Below are 22157 nucleotides of genomic sequence, written 5' to 3'. Positions count from 1 at the left end.
CATTTGCAAGTTTTGTGCACATGACAGATACAGTAACGGACATTTGACATTGTTGTCTTTTCCCAAGGGCATTTTCACATAATAATCAATACTGGTCACTATTGGCTATTACATGATTAACTTTTTTCTTTCCATTCTGCATGAAAACATCACAACAAGTTTTTCTTGGCAACCACTGCAAAGCACATTGGGTAAGTAATCCTTAGAACTCAAGTGCTTGGTAACATTGGATTTAAAAAAAAAAGGAAAGCAAAAGGGGAAACAAAATCATTTTAAAATATGGAAAAATTCTGCACTGAATATCCTTACCTGAATGAAAAAACAACAAGTTTTAAAAAAAAAAAGAAACATTTCATATTTTTTATTATTATTGCACATTATTTTGGTCATCACTAAACTGTTTAAGCACATTCATGAGAAATATTTAATGCCAAAAAGAAGAGATTATACATTACACGTACTAGTAACTTCCAAAAAGGAATATTGCATTCACATTTTTCACCAAATAAATAACAAAAGACTCAAATACTAAATTGTTCATGAGTTAAACACTGGCTAAATATGTTCCCAGATGAATAAAAGAGAAATATTAATGCATTTAAAAAAAGAATAATTCATGCTTAATGTTCTTTATGTGCTTTCTGGAACTGTATACATGGGGGGGATGGTGGGGGCACAAAATGTTTTATCATATTATATAAAGTTCAGATTTTAAATGACAATATGATGTGTGTCCCACAGCTCTGTCTGGCTTTATAAACGATACTAAACTGCGTTTGACAGAACAGGCAAAGCTCTCTTTCATTGTATACACTCTTTAAGCAAGCACAAGAACAAAATTCTGTCAGCTTTAAAGTTAAAATGAACCAAAAACAAGTATCCCGGTAACAAATGGTCCCAAGTAGTGTTCTCCGATATATGCAGTGCTTCCTCTCCAAATGTCAGAAAATGCCCATAGGTGATAGAGATTGGGAAATCAACAAAAATGCCACTTTACGTAACAAACCAGTGAGCTGAATTTCACAAAATAAAAATTAGTAAGGTCTGTAGTTCCAATAGCTGGAAAAGACAGAAATCTAAAAAGAAACAAAACAAAACAATCAATTGGACAAAAAATCGATTGAAAGTAAATCAAACATACTGATAAGTTACCACTTAAAAAGTCCATTCCGATAAATGAACAGATTCTTCAGATTCATACTCTTTTTATAATTTGTGCTTTTACAGATGTCCGTCAGTCCAAGCATCTGTCCTTTTTATAAGCAGTGTATACAGCTCAGGGTCATAAGGGGACGGGGGTTAGGAGGGATTCGACCTAAATCACGTCCACAATTATAGATATAGTCTGTGGGATATGGGAGGACTGGCAATGCTAACAACATTTGTAGCAAGTAAACATTGAGGCAAGATTTAAACAAGGCGGCTATCTGTCTTTTCTACACCAGTGATGACATGAGCAGCTCCATGTGTTAATACCAAAAAATAATTTGCTTAGCGTTTCAATGCTTCAAAGGACAATGGACATCTCCATATTAATGTACTGCATTAATAGAAACAAACAATCACTGCTTAGTACAAATCTGCAAACACAGAACTGGTGCCATTCCTTTGTCTTTTGAAGGCAAACTAATGTTCATTAGTATATTCCATAAGTGAAAGCACACAATTTATATTTGAATGCTACATTGTAGAATGTAATGCTGTCTCACAGACATTTTTGGAACAAAAGTAATTTTCAAATTCTCGATTTGTACACCTGCATAAGAAATAAGGTTTGATCACTCATGTAAGGCACCTTAAATTCAACAGAACAAATGTGTTTAATAGGAGTTCTGAAAAACGGGGTTCGTGCAAAACTGAAAAGTATGATTTTTACCAGGAAACTTTAAAGTTGGGATAAATGAAAACAATAAAAGGATAGATTTTGAAAGGAAAATAAAGCCCTAGGAGTTTAATTCAACTTATCTGTTAAACAATACTTGTTAGTAATCATGTTTAACTAGCTAATGAGGCAAATAAAATCTTACAATAGCAAATGTTACAAACTCAACAGATTGGTTCACGGATAAATAAAACTTTAAAAGTATGTTGTTACAAAAAGAGCTTTAAAAAGTTTGTTTAAATGGAAATATCCTGAATCATCTGGAAACCCACTCAGTCAACATTATGAATATAATAATGTTTGCATTTGTATATTTAGTATGGATTTTAAGCAGTATTTTTCAGTTATTGGAGAGGAAATGTCAGAAAATAAATGTAAAATGTGCACATGCTGAGATAAATCAGGCAGTCATTCTTTATAAACCTAATGCCAAATTCAGCTTGAGACTGGCTTGTTGTTGCTCTGGGGGATCCTCATCTCTGACACACATTAAAAGTCCAACCCCTGATAAATATACCAGTATTTTTAAAGCTGTTGTTGCTGTTAGTATTTATATATTTTATATTGTATTACAGAAAAAGGCACAATATTGAATAACTGTGGTACTTTAAAAGAAAGCCATTGAAAGGCATTTCTGATCTTGCTATGGTATTGGAAGGTATCGAAGATTGTAAAATTTCCCTGGAATACTTGTACACAAAAGGTCAGGCATTGTGACATGCCTAGTTGTAACCAAGGGTGACACTTTTGTCTCCTATTTCAACTGGCCACCTTCTCCAAACATATCTGACCTCCTGTGCACTCTCTCTTGTAATCTGTTATTTGCTCTGTTGAAATGCTCATGCTACAGTAGGGAAAAAGATACATAGCAGTTTTAGAAAATAAAAGGGCACTCAGCCAGAGACAACAGATTTACAAGCACCTGGAGACTGATGGGAAAAAAAAGTAATGCTAAATGCTTACCAACGACAAAGGACATGTGTGCTAGATTTGAAAAGGCGAAAAAACAAAAATAAAGTAATTTACTTTGTAGTGTGGTGTGTTCTCAACCTTGATATGGAGCTCCTGTTAGTGAACTGAATCTCTCTCTCTTAAAAGCTAAATCTGCCAACGAATGACCATATTCTAACCCACAATGCTCACATTTAAACATCTGATCATCCAGGATTTTATCAAATGACTTTATATTAAATTATATACAGGTAAAATTCAGTTACAACAAGCTTCCAGGGACCTAAAAAATATTTTGTTGAGGACAGCACAGTTATCAATCAGGAGCTGAATCATCCTTTTCTTCTTGATATTGTGCTTTTTCTCAACTCTTTTGGGATCCCCCCACCCAACAGGAACATTACGCTGAAGTGCGTCCCGAAGTGTAATTGCCGCGCCTGTTGTTTGTCTATTGCTGAGACAGGGCAACAGCAGGCTAACAGTGGTGCAGTGAGGTGCCATAGAAGCAAATCCTAAAAGATCAGGGTCACGCTACAAGTCCCTGTCTTACACCCCAAAACACAAGGCTGAGTCTCAGTACTTTAGCAAAACCAGCTTTATTCAGCTTGAAACAGGAACAGCCTTTCCTTGCATCACCCATCGAGTTTGCTTTGGCGGAGAGACGCAGCAGACTTGTTAGCCTGCTGTTGCCCCAGCAACATAAACAGTCTTCCACAGACGCGGTGATCGCACTTCGGGACGCTCTTGAGCGTGCTGACTAGTTGGGGGAGGTCCCAAGAGAGTTTAGAAACCTCACATTTTCTTGAATGAGTGCCGCAATAGGAATGTTTCTTGAAGAAGCATCACTGAACCAGATAAAAACTGCTTTTTTGACATTATTTAAATGCAGCAGTTTACATACATTTGCAACCCGAGATTTTTCTTCTTTTTTTGCTCGGTCTTTCAAGAAAGCTGCAAGTGTCGATGGCGAAATTCCGAATTCACTGGCAACGTCTTTTTTCTTTTTGCCACAATGAAGAGCTGCAAAAATTTTAAAGTTTTTTTTTCTAATATGAACTGTTATTGATTTTTCATGTCTGCCGTTTCTATAGGAGGGTGACAATGAGTTAAATTCCAATGGATGTTTTTCAAATGTTGACAAGCAATAAACAAAAGGTATAACTGGAAACCCCCAAAAACAAAAACCGCACAAAAAAAAAAAACAGTACGAGCAAATTTCGAAGAAAGAATTTATATTTTTTTTTACAATGTTTCTGTTTCGGGATTGTTGTGCACAACTGAGCTGCGACCACAGAACTAACTGCTCTGTGGATGATTCATTCAGGCATTTCAAGGTCTTTTGGGCACTTTGTTCTAATGAAAGTATCTGCTGAATGTATTTTGTAGTAACGAGATTTCTATAGACTCGTGTCATATGGGGAAACTGTCGGGACCATAAAAATACAAAGAATATCTTTACAACGAAATTTTCATTACAACAAAGTAACGAAATTCCTTAATGAAAAGCAACTACTTGTGTGGGTATTCTAGAGACACAAATTATTTATTTTTTTAAAATGGTTTATTAGGTAAGTACATTATTCTATTTAAAAGTAAATAGTAAATGTCTCAGGAGCTTCTGCTCAGAAAAAAAACTAACATATTCCAGCATTCAGTCTGGTTAAATTAATTCAATATTTTCTTTCTAAAAATATGAAACAATGAGTGTTTAATACAACACAAACTGAAATCTGTACACCTCCATAACAACGGTAAAGTTCCTTTCCTGGCAACAATGCACTCCACTTATCTATCCTACGTGAAGAAATGTACCAAATGCTTTCAGCTGTGTTTTATTGCTTGCCTTTCCAAAAGCTCTTTTACATTATCACCACAGACCTTTTGCCTGTCAAGCGATCGTATTAAGCAGCTGAACTAAAACAACATGAACCATCAATAGAACTTGGACTTGCTTGTCTTCTAAGATTCTGACTGGTTTCCAAATTGAGTGCTAAAAGAAGGAGTGAAGGAAAACAGATCCCATTTAGTGAAGTACCCGTTAGGGAACACCCACCTTATCTTTCAGCTGCTGACATAACTGAAGGGAAATTGTGAAGAATACAAGAGTGTCATTTAGCCAAGGAACTACACACTCCACTTTATGGACATGGCTAACTTCAAATTTCAGGTTATTGAATTCACTGTTTAAAAGACAGACAGACAGACAGAATGAAAGTCAATAAGGCTATTGAAAGCTAAAGTAAACATCCAGAAAAAGTCAAAACTCATACAAAATGTAAAACCTACATTTTAAACTATACAAAATATATATATACACAATGTACACAGACACTCTTTGATAGGATGGGGCCTTTGCAACAGTCTTTTTCAACAAGAAAAAAAATGTATTGTAAAACATGTTTAAGTTTAAACAGAACCTGAGGGACTGCATAAAAACACTGACTGAAAAGTACTAAAGCATAAAGGAAAACAACAATTCTGCTGGCTCTATGGGCCTACCTTACAAGTTTTGGTTTCTACTCTTCCACTTACTTGCCTGCCTTTGACTCATCCTAAAGCACTCTCTTTCTCTCATACTCCCTTCCAGTGTGACTTCTCTTCTTCCAGTACAATAAGCACTGGTCCCACCAAACCTCTCAAGTCTTACTTCAACAGACCCATTTCCTTTATCAAGTTCCACCCCTTCCTGCCTGGAACCTACTACAAATCTATACACATACAATATAGCATATGCTGACATATTAAATTATAAAGTCAAAAGATCCCTATTTTGTATAAATACTCAGAAGTGGTTGAATACTAATTCATCAGTATCTGGGTTTAAGAGAATATACATACCACAAGCGTTTCAGAACAGGTTCTCCACCTGAAGCTGAGGACATTCAGGCCCAGCCTGCACTTGGGTGGGAGAACAACCAGGAAAAGCTTGGGTTGCAACCTGGAAGAGGTGTTGATGAGGCCAGCAGGGGGCACTTACCCTTTACTCTATGATTCCCAATGTCCTAGTGCAGTGAAACTGGGGACACTGTGGTATATAAACGGAGCTCTCCTTTGGAAGAGAAATAAAATCAAGGTCCTGACTCTCTGTGGTCATAAAAGATCCCTGGGCATCCTTCATAAAGAGTAGGGTATATCCCAATGCCCTCGCTAAATTGCCCACTATGGCTTAGTCATTCTGCCCCACTAATCACTCCCTGTCTCTAATTGGCTAACTATTTCTCACCACATGACCACCAAACAGTTAATGTGTAGTACGTGTACTAGAGCAAAATGGCTGCCGTTGCATCATCCAGGAGTGGTAGTTGTTGAGTACTGAGAAAAGTGCTATATAAATGTAAATAATTATTATCATCATTATAAACAGTGCATTTTAAGACTACTTACAACATTGTGCCAGGATTGTGCAGAACTGAACTCCCTCCAGGTTTGAAGTTCTACAAAAAGAAAATCTTATAAAGATTTGGAATTTCAAGTCTACCACACTGAATATTAAAAAAAGGTTTTCATAAATCTGTTTTTAACTAGACATCATCTTACTTTAAAGAACACTGCACTAGTTCCTAAAAATTATTTTACCAAGCAAAAGTTCATTTCAACTACACTAACCATTTGAAAATTTTCAGAATCCAATTACTGTGAAGTTACATTATAAAACTAAGATGTAAAAAGAGTGAAACATTAAGAGTTACAAAAATATTTACTGTGTGTGTATAACTAATTTCTTCAAATTTATTTATTTTGTGCAATAAACAATTTGAAAATCATGAGCTTCGTTAATATAGCATATTACCTGACACTGAATCAATTACATTCAGACGTTTTCAGAATAAAAGGTATTCATTTATATGCACTCTGCTCTTACCTTGTTTGAATTTGGCTGTAGAACATGAAGCTGATAGACAATGAGGCAGAGTTTACTGAGGTTAATGTAAAAATTTACAAGTATATCTCCAGGGAGTGGGGGAGTAAACATTCTCTGAAAGAAAGCAAAAATCAGAAGCAGGCTCTATTTACTTGTGTACAGTTTCACCCGAGATTTTCCCACTAGTGTCAAGACATACCGTTAGGCTACTGGAGGCCACTTCGGGCAGGGTTAGGCTGGCTGGAGTAGTAAGACGATTGCGGGCTCTTGTTAGCTGCAGCATAACTGCATCCATTAGCTGAAATGTAAGAAACCAATTGAATTAAATTTCCTGCAACCTGAAACAGTGGCAAGATTAGCTATATTCTCGCAATGGTTGCTTATGAAAACGAAATAGTAAAACTAGTAATTTACTTATGCTGTACCGAAACACAAAAAAACACACCAATACTGTATTTAAATGTGATGGAGTATAAGCTCTTTTTGTTTTTTACTTTATTAATTTTGTGGAATACAAGACACAAGTATACACAGAACAACTTGGAAATCCATAATCATATTTTTTTTCTTTTCCCTCATTATCCATTGATATGACCAGCTATACTGCCAGCTTAGTCTAAGAGTGTATTTGTCCAGAGTCCTCTCACTTTTAGGAAAAATTTCTGCCTTCCACAAATTGCAACTGAAACAGTCATCATTATTAATGCAGTGTCAATAAATTGTTCTTTACTTTCTTACATACCTCACTTTTGTAAACACTGGAACTGCAAATAGTTGTAACTATAAATCCTTCTATATAAAAGCGGTCGGGATTGTCCTTCTGTCCCGCAAGTGCTATGCAGGCGCTGAGTTTCACACGCCCGTTCATTTTGCAATGCACGATGGGATTTGTAGTTTCGTTTTTCCAGGTAAAAGATGATTTTCTACTCCAGACTGTGCAATATCTTCTTCTTCTTTCTTACTATATAAAAGCGGTCGGGATTGTCCTTCTGTCCCGTGAGTGGAAAGCGTAGCGGTATTCCGCTTATCACAGACTTACTACTTGCAGCTTGTGGTAGGCGACATGATGTGAGCAGAGTTCTGGTGCTCCCATCGTTCCCTTGCTTTTGTGCGCGATGCGCTGGAAAAATAGACAAAATTATGTCTCTGGAAATAATTAATGTTGATGGAGTACAAATGCCTCACCGCGTAGTAAATATCAGGGAGGTTCAAAAGGGCGACCTCAATATAGAAGAAAAGTTTACATTTCATCACAAAAATAACAGAAACTACGAGTATTAAAGTAATACCGCTCAAATGCAATATAACCAAATTAATGAGTTTGTATAAAATATTAAATTGATCTACATATTGAATTGCCTTAAGAAGTGGTCAACTTAAAAGTCGGTTGCCTTAAAAGGCGGGTCAGCCTAGTACAGAATATACCTGTTGAGGTACAGGATTGAAAAGAATTTTTAGATATATATCTGAAATTGTACGCTAAAGTTCACTTCTTGCTGCATAATGTTTTCATTATATAATGAAGCTTTAACTAGTTTGCACTAGAATTATACCTCAAGTCTAAAACATGTTTCTATCCCATATGGTGTACAACACAGCATGTAAATGTGGATTAAGGCTATAAAATTCAGGACTGATTTCTTCACAAAAACTGGACAATTCCTTAATGCTGAGGAAAGCCAAATAATTTACCAAAATGTTTGCAGATGAAAAGCAGACTTCAAAGACTTTACTCAATTTGATAAAGGAAAAAAGATACTATATAACACTGCACTTTTATTAGAGAAAGACTTTTCATATAAAACTCTCAAACCTGTCATTTACTACATTTATAATATAAGGAACTGTGAACTTCACCTGTAGTTTAAAAGCAAAAAACTGGGTAGGGGATTAGGAAATATAATATACTGCCACCCACCTTATTGACCTCAGCACCAGTTTTAAAATGGTAACTGTCGTCTCTGCTGCTTAACAACTGTAGAGCTTGATTGACGTGGTTTCTTGCGTCCTGAATCTGTAACATAAAAATAGGTTAATTTTACCAAGAAATGGAAAAAACTACTGAGCACCTCCAGTCTTTCTGATTGGTGCTTATACTGTACATATAGTGTATTGTCTTAGAAACAGTAAGGTCTATGGTGCAATTTTGAGATCTTAATTAGAATTGTATAGTAAATCTGCAATTGCAAAATAAGTGAAATAAGAGGAAACCAGAGTTTACAAGACTGAATCAAATGCTTGCAGATGCTGTTAAGAAAGGGACTGAAGCAATTTCAACCATTCACAATGAAAAGACACTTTGTCAATACTGAATGCCCTCTGTTGGCTGAAAGACATGAGATGAGGTAGTTCTCCAGGTTCACTGACCTTCTCAGTTTTGGAGTCTCTCCCTTCCTAAATTGCCTTAAAAATATAAATAAATCATTCACCCACTTATCATATGGGATCCAAGGATGGGGTTTAAATCAAGGATTCTACTCATAAGTCTCCAGTCCTGGAAAGAAGCAGCTGTATAGAGAAGTGACCAAGCCAGAACACACTAGTACAGCAAACATGAATGCTTTCCTTGATAATTTGAAGTAGTTTGCGGCTCAGTACTCTCCAGATTGATAGTAAAGTAAGTAAAGCCAAGAAAATGATTAATATAGTTGGAACTTCAAAAACAGACCTAATCATTTGGTCAGCATTCATGATAAGCAGATTACTTCACCTTGAATTATCCAGAACTAGAAGACATGAATCATAAAAATAATGCTCACCTCCGATGACATACAGAAAATGCTGAGAACAGAAACACTACAACTGTCCTGGAAAAGCTTTAGCCAGTCTCATTCCTATCCTTGCTTAACTCTGTACTGCCAATTGAGAGGTGCTACAGGATCTACTGTACACATTTTATTATGATCTGCCCATCCACGGCCGTCATTATTAAAGCTTCTCTGCTTTGTCAATTGAAAAACTGCCTTGAAAGAGGTGCAAGAAGCTCCAAATCTCTCTTTCAAAAGAGATTTATCTTCTCTGAATTTAGGGATGTTCTGGTGTCTTTCTTTGTTACTTTCTACTGTCAAAATTTAACTTTTAGTGTCTCCTCTATCTGTGGTGAAGGCTAATCTTTCATAGCTTGTTTATGCTGCTGGGGGAAACACCAAGAGGGTGTCTTCGATTATTTGTGGTGTAGGAGAGTCAATGTGACCCTTACACAGGAATGTCAGTTACTGTACGTGCCTAGATTTGGCAATAAGCAATACTTTGCAACAGTGTATGCATCAGCAATTCCTAGGAAGTGCAGAGTGGTTTTTCTGATCTACTACAAACTGCAAGCCAAAACACTTGGTGATGGTGCAGGTGAGCTTGGTAAATTATGTTATGGCGGTAGAAATTGCCTCTCCAAAATATCTACTCACTGACTCCGTAACAGATATCTCTGCCACCATTCATAGCCAGCCAAAACTTTAACTTGAAAGACTACAATATTTGTGTAGGTATGGATGCAAAAAATCATTACAAACATTTGATGGATAAGATGCATACTTCTTACTTTACCAGCAAATTCTTCACTCTGCCAGATCACCGTGCAGATTTTCTATTGATTTAAACCGAGTTCAGTTTTGTCAGTCATGGAATTCCCCCACCAAAACATTATGATTCTTCAACACACCCCTTAGCACCATCGCACTTAAGGCTCGACTACATTTTTATTTTTAAATCACTTGCTGTTCTTATTGTTAGTGCACCTCCTGAAAAAGCCAGTCTATCTGACCCCAAGTGGATGCTGATTAAATTGGCTTCTGCCTTGCTTTATTCTTGTGCTGTTTGCTGGAGTGTTAATTCTTTTTTAACTCAAGAAAATTAATTTTGCCAACAGGCTGCCCACTGAACTTGAAGGGTTTATTCTTATTAACTTCGGTTCCATTTCAGATCCTGAGTGTGTGTATAAAAGCATTGACATCTGAATGATTCCCTAAAAGGCTTGTTAGTGGACATTCCAGAATGAAAACGTCACTGCTGATCACAGGAAGCAGTTTCATTTTTATCATCTCTAATAATCAGTGGAAATAAATAACCATACATTTGTTTTATCTTCCTCATGACAATCTGGACAGATATGTCTGTGCATTTGGTCATTTATAAAGTGCTAAACTAAACATCAAAATAATTCAAATTGGAACTTGTATTTGTGTGCGTAAATAGTGTAAACAATTCTGAACAATAACTGAAATCATTCAGACAGTAAGTTGCAATACCTGTCTTTCCAGAAGCAAAACTGCAAGTAAAAGTTAAACTGAAACACAGTAATGTCTACTGACCCTCTTCTAAGTAAAATATAAATACTGTGACAGACAGCGGGGGTCCCATCCCGATCCTAAAGGGCTTTAATCTTTTGCTGCCACTACTGTCTTAAATGGATGTTGTTCCTCCTAGTAACTAAGCTTTTTATTTAACCAGATAACTCATGTCAGCTCTCTGTCCATATTAATAACAATACATTTTAGAAATATCTACAGTATATTACTTCGATGGGTTAGCAACTTTTTGTTTTGATTCATTTTTTTTGCTTAATTTCTACTCATCTACTTGTTAAGAATTTTCATTATTTTTTTTTTTTTTTTAACCAGTGATCAATTAACAAGCTACAAACACTGCAGTCAATGGATAACCTACCAACTGAAGTTCATGCGATTTTCACCAATGTATATTTATGATCATTATTATATGGCCATTTTAATAAAATCCATCCAACAAACTTTAAACCTACTTAATCAGATTAAATGCTGTTCAAAGCTGGAACCTATGCACAGCAGCATTTGGATTAATAAACACTGCAATAAAGTAAGGTAGCACTGCCTATAAATCACAGCATAAGAAACAAAACGGATACAATTGCTCAAAATGTATTCATAATATCATAATCCACTCAAACATAATATATATATGTAAGTAAGTCTTAAGAAAGTCAATCAACATATGTTGAATCATAAAACAATGGCATAGAAATAATAAGAAAAAAATAAAACTGATTATTAGAAAATAATTTTCAACAGAGTATATATCTTTATATACCGTGTATAACTATCTGTAGCACAATATGAAAAAGTATGGCAAATAAAAGTAATGAAACCCATAGATTATTATTAGAGAGACTCTTTATTGGGAAAACACACTACTTTTCCCTGATGGCAACACGAATTATATGATCTACAAGTCTCTGACTTAAATTTTAAATCCGAACAATATATTCTATGTCTTTTCCCTGTTCCATTTGTTTGTGCTAATGCGATCTTTATTATCATTTTTTTGAGACTTCAGGTTAGAGATAATGAAAGTACTAAAATTCTGCTCTGCATGTGTATCGCACCAGCGTTTTTGAATTCTTTATGATGTTCTACTTTGTCATCTACTCTTTGTCTTTTATTTCTGGCTCTGGGCGTGGTTAAATCTCTTGGCACAAAGTCTCGTCTTGCGGGACATGAAAGTATCTTTCTGAAAAAGTCACATCTCGTCCCAGGACTTTTTTTTTTTATTATAATAGAGAGACAAGTGGTGGATCAGCCACCCAAAATTAAAAGTAATACATACAAGTCAAAGAAAAAATATAAATCAAAAGAAAATTAAAAAATAAAATCACCATCAACAAATGCTACAAGTATTAAACAATTGTAATAAACATAATAACTAGAAGAAATGTTGCTCACTTATTAAAATAAAAAAAAAATCAGATAAAATAGTAAGCTAAAAGGAAAAAAAATAAATAAAAAATAATTATATATAGTAATCCCTCCTCGATCGCAGGGGTTGCGTTCCAGAACCCCCGCGATATTTGAAAATCCGTGAAGTAGAAACCATATGTTTGTATGGTTATTTTTATATATTTTAAGCCCTTAGAATCTCTCCTACACTGTTTATAAATATTCTCCACACAGTTATACAGTAAACCCTTGTTTATCGCGGTTAATCCACTCCAGAGAGATAAATAAATTTCCATGAAGTAGGATTCTTTATTTATAAATCTATTTTCGCAGTTAGAGCATAGAAAACCTGTTTACGACCTTCTAAATACATTTTTTAACATTATTAGAGCCCCCTAGACATGAAATAACACCCTTTAGTCAAAAGTTTAAACTGTGCTCCATGACAAGACAGAGATGACAGTTCTTTCTCAAAATTAAAAGAATGCAAACATATCTTCCTCTTCAAAGGAGTGCGCGTCAGGCGCAGAGAATGTCAGAGAGAGAGAAATGTAAACAATCAAAAATCAATAGGGCTGTTGGGCTTTTAAGTATACGAAGTACCCGCGATAAAGAGGTCGCAATGAAGGGATCAATGTGAAGGTAGTCTTTCAGTATTTTTTTACAGGCGTGTCCGTATCTTCTAAGCAAACAGCCCCTCTGCTCACACCACCTCCGTCAGGCGCATAGAATGTCAGAGAGAGTGGGAGAGACAGAGAAAAGCAAACAATCAAGCACCGTGCGGGAAGCATATTGTATATCATTGAGGAGTTTTATTTAATACGTAATACGTGCTTTGATTGGGTAGCTTCTCAGCCATCTGCCAGTGGCGTCCCTTGTATGAAATCAACTGGGCAAACAAACTGAGGAAGCACGTATCATAAATTAAAATACCCATTGTCTGCAAAAATCCGCAAAAAATCTGTGAAATATATTTAGATATGCTTACATTTAAAATCCGCAAAAGTCAAAGCGCGATATAGTGAGGGATCACTGTACACATATAGTACACCCCCAAAATTCGCAGGGGTTACGTTCCTAGAGCACCTGCGAATTGTGAAAAAACGCAATTTTTGGATGTGGTTAAAAAATGTCTTTTAATTGCCTATTTTTATAGTTTCAACCCTAAATACAGTATGTCACCAAAGCACTTTAATTTCGTTGTAAATGCAGCTTAATACATTATTACCTAAAAATGTCTCCTGTAGCGAACTGCTGGTACAATTTTCGTGCTTTCTCACGGATGATGTTACTGTCCAAAGGGGAAGTTCTTCCTGCAGCCGGTGATCCACAGTGCCAAGGTAGATTCCATCCTGACGATATTTTATTCCTTACGGTCGTTACCTTTTTGGCACTATCACAGAAACTTACAGATACGGTACTCCCAATCGCTGCTTCGTTTTTCTTTATGTAGCATACGGTGCTTTCATTAATGCCATACTGGTGCGCTACTGCAGCATAACTTTTTAGTTCCCGGAGAAAATCCAGTAGTTCAACCTTCTCCTGGAGTGTTTTAAACTTCTTTTGGTTCTTAGGCTCAGTTCCAGGAGCTTTAGAAGGTGCAGAGCGATTCGGCGACATTGTGTGCGTTTAAAAATAACAAAACAATAACAAAATGGAAAACACAAGGACAGTCAGCTGGAGACGCGTCACAAAGCAGCAGTCAATCATCAGCAAGGAGAAATGAATAACGCTCTTGGATTGGCTACTTTCACCATCCCAAACCATGTTTCCCTCAGCAGTTGCTTCCTGTTCTCTCTACAGCACAGTATTGCCAAGAAAAAAGCCATAACAAATTGCAGAGGATATTTGCGCTTTCCGCTAACAATTAATAGTTAGGTTCTAAAAAAAAAAAAATCCGAGAACGACTGAGTCCGTGAACCCTTAACCGTGACTTTGCAGGGGTCTACTGTATATATAAAAAATGTGATAGACAAACACCTGATAATAGCAAAAATGAAAACAAAAAAAGTATATAGAACCAAGGTCACCTAACATCTCACTTGTTTTATAATCCAAATGTTGAAATTCCTAGGAAATCTCAACTTATTTTATATCTATTTTATTTTGTGACATGCCTGCCATAGGCCAAAAAATATAAACGTGGATAACATACCTGCTGCATTTTCCACTGTTTATCCTCTCGAAATGAGAAGTGTAAAACCTGGTTGCTTTTGGCCATTTTGAGGTTAATATCCTGGATGGGAGAAAAAAAAATCACTTTCTTATTTTAAAACAATAAAACAGCTTAATATTTTCACAGCACTATATATTTATCTATTTGGAAAATCAAAAACTGAAGAATACCATTTATATTTAAAGAAAAAAAAATATGGACCACACAGTAGCACAGGTATTAGCAATGCTGCTTCATGGATTAAGTGTCTTGGCTTTCAATTCAGTGCCAAGTTTTTGTCCATGTGGGTTTTGCCCGCATTCCCTGTGACGGCAAGGGTTTTCTTCCCACATCCTCCAGAATCAGAATCATTTTTATTCGCCAGTACTTAATGTACCGGTATTTGACTTGGTAGATTTGGAGCTGCTTATAACAGAACACAACATCATGAATAACAAACGGCTTACTTTAAAAAGAAAAACCTCATACAAGTTTGCAGTATTGAACAATTATAAAGGAGATGTGTAAATGATGATGTGCAAGTGAAAGAGTGTGTGTGTGTGTGTGTAGTGCGTATGCACACACTTGCATGTATAAATACTGTACACACACATTCATACAGTATCTGAGAGAATGCATAAATGAATATACAAAGAAGTCAGGCTAGGTTACTGGTTTGAGAGGGCAATGGCTCTGGGGGAAAAAAAAAACTATTGAAGTGTCCGTTAGTTTTAGTTTTAATTGACGTGAAGTGTTTACCAGAGGAGTTTTTGGAATAAGTAATGAGCAGGGTGAGGTGAGTCCGTGGAGATCCTTATCACATGGTTAGTGAAATGAGATGTATACAGGTCTGCAACAGATGGAAGGGTACAGCCAATTATTTTCTCATCAGACCTCACAACATGCTGTAATTTACTTTTGGAGTGTGCCGGTGCTGAACCAAGCCAGACAACAATGGAGAATGGAATTACACTTTCAATTATGGCTTTGTAAAACTGAACTGGGATTGGCGGGGAAATACTTAATTTCTTGAGTTGGCGTAAGAAGTACAATCACTGCTGTGCCTTTTTAGTGATGTAGGTGGTGTTAAAGTCCCATCTGAGAGTGATAGTTGTGCTCAAGAATTGGAAGGATTCCACCATACTGACTGCAGAATCATTAATTTCTAGTGGGAGAGGTTGTAACTGCTGTTTGCAAAAGTCAATAACCATTTCTACTGTCTTCGAGATATTGATCACTAGGTTGTTGGAAGCACACCAAGACACGAGACAAACACCTCTTTTCTATAATGTGCTTCATTGCCAGTAGTAATTAAACCAATAATGTTGGTATCATCAGCAAGCTTGATTTTAACTGGAGGATCAATGGACCTACAGTCATTGGTGTTCAAAGAATAAAATAGGGGAGAAAGTATATAGCCTTGAGGGGCCACCTATGCTAGTCAGTCAAGGAGAGGAGCCGACACAAATGTATTGTTTCCGGTTTACCAGAAAACTGTAAATTCATTTACAGATGTAAGGATTCAGTTCATTCTGTAGTTGGTTAACAACAGTTCAGGGACAATGGTGTTAAAAGCTGAACTGAAGTCAACAAACAGTATTCTGGCATAAGTTCCATTACTGTCCAGATGTTCCAGCAGAAAGTGAAGCCCCATGTTGATGGCATTGCCCACAGATCTATTTGCTGAAGATGGTTAGCAGTAACAGACTTCAAGTGGGTTAGAACAAGCTGTTCAACTATTTTCATTAGAACTAAAGTAAGAGCAATAGGCCTATAATCATTGAGGCAGCTTATTTTATCACTTTTGGGAGCAGGAACAATAACAGAACATTTAAAGCAATCAGGTACAGCGCACTGTGCAAGAGACTGGTTAAAGATGACCTGCAAGTTAGGTTAACTGGCAAGTCTGAACTGGATATACTGTATGTGAGTAGACCATGGGATGGATTGGCACCCATCTTGCACTTAATGCTACAGGGTTAGGTTCATCTAGCAACTTCAGATTTTTTTACTTATGAACAAAGCAAACTACAGTAGTTTTGGCACAGACATAAGAGCTGCCACTATTGGTGAGGAATAATATTGCACGCTATGGAATTTGTCACCATTTTCAATCAGTTTGGGCATTTGTGTACACATGCCAGTCACAGGTAAGCAGCTTGAACTGCAGTTAGTTGTTTAGCTGAGCAGTAGGAACCACAGGTTTTAATTCCCAGCATCCTAAGTACAACTGCCAACCATTCCAGATGACAGATGGCCAGAACCATTACCCAGCTGGAAAAACAGCTGGGTGGAAGGACCGAGGCAGAGACCACATTGGAGTCAATATCTTCCCCAAGACACTATAGGGCAGCACCCCGGGTTGCTACAGCACCATAGATGCCTGGGGGACATGTTGGGACTTGTAGTTTGGAACAGCCTTTATTGGGCTCTGTGGGAGCCACTGGGTCCTTTGAAGAACCACTTCCGCCACACCTGGAAGTGCAGGCAGAAGAAGATTGAGAAACACCTGGAGCACCTACGGGTGCACTATAAAAGGAGCCGCATCACCACCAATCAGGGAGCCAGAGTCTGGTGGTGGAGGACAAAGCTTGTGGGAGGAGGACTGGAGAATTAACAAGAGAGAAGAGAGAGAAAGAACTGTGCCTATTTGTATTTGGTGCTTTGTGTACTGTGTTGTGAAGTGGGGAACATGAGAAAGATGCTTCCCCCACATGAATAAAATGATAAAATGTGTGCTGTGTTGAACTTGTGTCTCAGCCTGTCTACGTTAGGGTTTGGGGAGCGGCACGCCCCCTGGTGGACCGCACATCTTAGAGAGTGCAGCTGCTGGGAATAAGAGGTGACACTCTGAGTGATCCTTCAGAAAAGACAGCACATCTCTATTGAGTGATTATAGTCATCTATGGTTTGTTTCTGTGACATCATTATTCCTATTCTGAATTTATGAGACATGCCACCATTATCAAGTACTGTAGGATGTTTATGCATAAAGGTCAATATACTATATATATTGCTTCAGAGTTAATAAGTCTGAAATTTTTTTCTGTAAAATGAGTAAAAAGATTTTGGTAATATTTCCATTAGTTGACATTTTCAGTGCAAGTTCCAACATGCATACAAAGTCAGGTTAGGAGCATCCACAGGAATGGAAATAAATTATTTATTGCTGAAATTATCCATCCATCCATCCATTTTCCAACCCGCTGAATCCGAACACAGGGTCACGGGGGTCTGCTGGAGCCAATCCCAGCCAACACAGGGCACAAGGCAGGAACCAATCCCGGGCAGGGTGGCAGCCCAACGCAGGACACACACACAAACACACCAAGCACACACTAGGGCCAGTTTTTAGAATCGCCAATGCACCTAAACTGCATGTCTTTGGACTGTGGGAGGAAACCGGAGCGCCCGGAGGAAACCCACGCAGACACGGGAAGAACATGCAAACTCCACGCAGGGAGGACCCGGGAAGTGAACCCAGGTCTCCTAACTGTGAGGCAGCAGCGCTACCACAGTGCCACCATGCCGCCCTTGCTGAAATTATTGAATTATTAATTGATGCCAGCTCTACAAGGAGGACACCCCCACCCCCCCCAACTGCAGCCAATGCTACCCACCAATGATAATCATTTACATCAGTGGCTCTCAACATGTGGTACACATACCAGTTGTGGTACATGAGAAATGTCTGGTTGGAACAGAGCAAAAGAAAGAGAAAGAAGCTGTCTAGATTTCAGTTACACTTTAAGAAGCATTCCTGGGCTTGAATTTCAGTCCTGGGTTGAATACAGGGTACCCATTAAGTAAAAATCCCACAAGGGTTAACTTAATAAAGTGGGAAAATCTCACTGCACTTTCAAAGCAATAAAAGGCTTTTATTATTGCCTTTTTTATGCCATTGTAGATTTATTTGAGAAATAAAAATACATGAGGATTCTTTGAGAGCTGTGAATGCCGAGTCCAATCAACTATCAGTTGAATGATTTGAGCATGTGACAAGATTATAAGCCGCAGTAAACCTTCAGATTTATCCTTAGGTAGTTATGAATGTGCCTACAATGTATCCAGTTCAAGGGAATTCTGTGCCTATCCTGGCTGCACTGGGCAAAAGGTAGGACCCAGCCTTTGATGGGGCACCAAACAACACACTGTTGTAAAATAAAATTTATTTAGTTAGCATTTCCAAATTTCTACATTGGCAAGAAATGTGTTAATATTTTGAAACACGAAGCAAATCTCATCAGTAATATGACAAGCAAAATTTAAATGCAAAAGCATGATAAAAAAAACAAAACAAAACAGAATAACCAAGACCAGAGGCTACTGACAGAGCTTAATTACTAAAATAAATCAGCATATATTAAGTTTTTTACATTCATTGTTGTTGTATTTATTTTAACCAGAATAATGTTTATTAGTATAACAACTAAAATTTCACTAAGTCATGTGACACATATTTGAATAGCACAGGAAGGAATGTGATTTTTGTCTCTAGCTACAGCTAATTTCAGCACTTACAGTTAGTCACATTCAATGATTAATTCTGCATTATTAAACAGGCATAAACAATAGCAACATCTGATCACTTACTGTATGTGAGGTACAACAAAACAAATGCTGTTTTATAGGAATTCTGAAATAGGACGGAAAGGTTTGGAAAATTAAAAAAAAAAAAAAAAAATTATATATATATATATATATATATATATATATATATTTATATATATATATATATATATATAGTATGTGACATTTGAAATTTCCATTAATTTGACTTGTGGAATTAAATATTACTCTTCAGTAAGTGTTACTAACCCATTAATTTCCATTCATTGATGCAACCTCACAGCAGCAAATGTCACAACCCAGACAAAGAAATATACTGACAAACCCAATTTAAAAAGTGTGTTCTTATAAAAGTGACTTTAAAGAGTTTGTGTTAATTAAAATATTCTCAAGTATTCTGAATTTCATTAATTAATGTAGCAATGACATAATAAGGTTTGAACTTAAGTACTGGTTTTATGGTGCATTTTTTGTCAGTTGAAGGATAGAAACTGTAAGTGAATAAAATTAGCATCTGCACATGTTAAGATAAATCTGGTATCTCATGATAAACTCCACAAGGAAATCCTGCAAAGCCCAATAAAATGCCCTCATCTGTCATTATTCTGGGGGTCTCCACCTCTTTTACCCAATTACTCTGTTACCCCATACTTTTAATTAAAAGTATGGAAATGTAAGGCTTTTTATTTAATATCAAACTATACTATTGTTCATATATTAAAAAAATTCATAAAAATACGTTTGGTCTATATATAAAAAAATCCCTTATTCAAACTTCCAAATACAATACTTTGGTGGATAAAGAAATGTCACCTTTATTCTTTTTTTTTACCTAATAACAGTTCAGTACTTCATTTAAGATTAAAATAAAATAGGGGTGGTACACCAAGGTTAAGAATCCCCGATCTAGAGAAAAAACTGAATAGGCAATAGCAGATATTATGTCTAGAAGGGTAATGTAAAATTTTGACATCACCAAGGTTTTTAGCCTACAGTTAATAAAGCTAATTAATTCAGAATGATCATTGTTATACAAATTTTACTTCAGGCAAGTTAAGTTAGTGTACTTACAGCTTGTGTCAACGCTTCCCCTTGCAATGTTAACACTCCCTTTACCTGGTCAGTGCTAAGTAAAGAAAAAAGAAAAAAAAAGTTCACTATTCATTAGTGGAAATGGATAACTTTTATTACCTTTCCTAAAATATGCAACCAAATGAAATAAAAGTAAAAGGGGGGAGTCTAAATTTCACAAATTTTCAATGGGAATACTGCAATGATACCTTTCATAAAGTATGACTAAAACATAACTGTTATGATTATTAATGCACTGAGTTAGGTGGTTGTCTGGCTCATTTTATTAAAATTATTTTTTTCTCATACACAATTAGTAGGACACAAGAAATTGTGCATATAAGTAAGATTTTTACCTTCCCACCCAGCTAAAGTGCTAAGTGCTAAATGTACTCCTCCTTGCTCAGTTTTTGTGTGACTGTGAAGGAAATTATTTTTTAATGTATTTTTTATGTAATTTGTAAATGTCATGTAAATATTACATTTTTATGCATATATTTAATTGTATATATTACTCTTACAGAATAAAGGATTTGTTTCAGCCTGAACAAAAGTGTGGCGTTATAGCTTGAATCATGTGATAAGTTGTGTACTTGAAGTTTCTAACTTTCCTAGTAATTTTCCAGTCAAAAGAACAATTAACTACTTTTTAGCTGTACTCCTTACCCAATGTGGATTCAGAAAGTATTCAGACCCCTTCACTTGTTTCACATATTGATATCTGCAGTCTTGCGCTAAAACAATTTAAATTCCTCATCAAGCAACACTCAGATCCCCAGAATGACAAAGCAAAGAAAATGTAGAAATTACTACAAATAAAAAACTCAAGATATCACATTGACATAAGTAGACAGACTATTTGTTATTACACTTGAAAATTCTCTCAGGTGTATCCCATTCTATTGATCATCGAAATGTTTCTAAGCCTCTTCACTTCTACAATATCATTCCAGTGGTGGTGGCAGAAGCGGGCTGTGGGATTGTTAACTGTGGCAGAGACAGAGACTAGGGTTGACGGAAATCTTATAGTACAAAGTACAAAATACAGACATATCCATAATGAAAACCTGCTCCAGACCACTCAGGACCTCATACTGGACCAAGGATTCACCTTCCAACAGGACAATGACCCTAAGCACAAAGCAAAGACAACCCAGGTACACCACAGACTTGAAGCCAAGCAAACATCTCTGGAGTGACCTGGAAATAGCTGTCCACCAATGGTCACCATCCAAACTGACAGGGCTTGAAAAGCTCTGCAGAGAACAGCAGAAAATCCCCAAATCCAGGTATGTGAAGCTTACCAGGTCCTACCAAGAAGGTGGCAGACTAGAATTGTCACCAAAGATGGTTCAACTAAGCACCAAGTAAAGGGGCTGAATACTTGTATCAATGTGATAATTCAGTTTTTTATTTTTAATAAAAGTGAAAAAAAACCTAAAATCTTGTTTTCACTTTGCCATTCTGGAGTATTAAGTGCTGCTTCATATGGGAAAAAATAACATGTAAATGATTTTAGCAACAGAACAAAATGTGAAAAAGGGAAGGTGTCTGAATACTTTCTGAATCCGTTGTATGTCTATATAAGCTTAGGAATCTGTTTGTCTAGTCAGAGTGGCTAAGGTAGAACAACGAGTTTAATTGCCACTGTCCAACAGCTCTACTGAATTAAAATAAATAAATGTTATATATTAAATAAACTAATTAATAATACACAAACACTAAACCATTTGTTTGGAACATTTATTTAAAACAAATCCATGACAATGGCCTTTACAATACCCTAGACAAACTCAGGACATTTAAGTAACACAAATCCAGCAATAAAGGATCCCTATAAAATCCATTTCTGAGACTGCAGTTTGCTACAATGCATAATAAATGTCACCTATACTTTAATAAATACAAAGGATTTTAGTTGTCAGAAAACTTTTTAAATCCTCTGCTCTAACAAAAAAGGTATAAACGTAATAGGCAGGC

At 36.4% G+C, this 22157-nt stretch overlaps 1 protein-coding gene across 2 annotated transcripts in view; it reads right to left on the bottom strand.

Moving 5' to 3' along the window:
- Nucleotides 1-346: 346 nt before the first annotated feature.
- Nucleotides 347-22157, bottom strand: part of rogdi (rogdi atypical leucine zipper) — a 38717-nt gene continuing 16906 nt past the window's right edge. Inside the window, exons 4-11 of one of the 2 annotated variants that reach the window (XM_039774452.1) lie at nucleotides 20178-20232; nucleotides 14538-14618; nucleotides 8614-8709; nucleotides 6895-6993; nucleotides 6696-6809; nucleotides 6218-6267; nucleotides 4887-5013; nucleotides 347-1076 (exon numbers count right to left, since the gene is read on the bottom strand). In XM_039774452.1, the coding sequence (XP_039630386.1) occupies nucleotides 1035-1076; nucleotides 4887-5013; nucleotides 6218-6267; nucleotides 6696-6809; nucleotides 6895-6993; nucleotides 8614-8709; nucleotides 14538-14618; nucleotides 20178-20232 (664 nt within the window). In that variant the 3' untranslated portion in view covers nucleotides 347-1034. The remainder of the gene's footprint in view (nucleotides 1077-4886; nucleotides 5014-6217; nucleotides 6268-6695; nucleotides 6810-6894; nucleotides 6994-8613; nucleotides 8710-14537; nucleotides 14619-20177; nucleotides 20233-22157) is intronic. The other variant, XM_039774453.1, reaches the window with a different exon arrangement.

The sequence above is a fragment of the Polypterus senegalus genome, chromosome 13, assembly GCF_016835505.1.
Source record: "Polypterus senegalus isolate Bchr_013 chromosome 13, ASM1683550v1, whole genome shotgun sequence".
Classification (NCBI taxonomy): Eukaryota; Metazoa; Chordata; class Cladistia; order Polypteriformes; family Polypteridae; genus Polypterus; species Polypterus senegalus.
The sequence above is the reverse complement of the archived record's forward strand: the minus strand, read 5'-3'. Positions and strand labels throughout refer to the sequence as shown.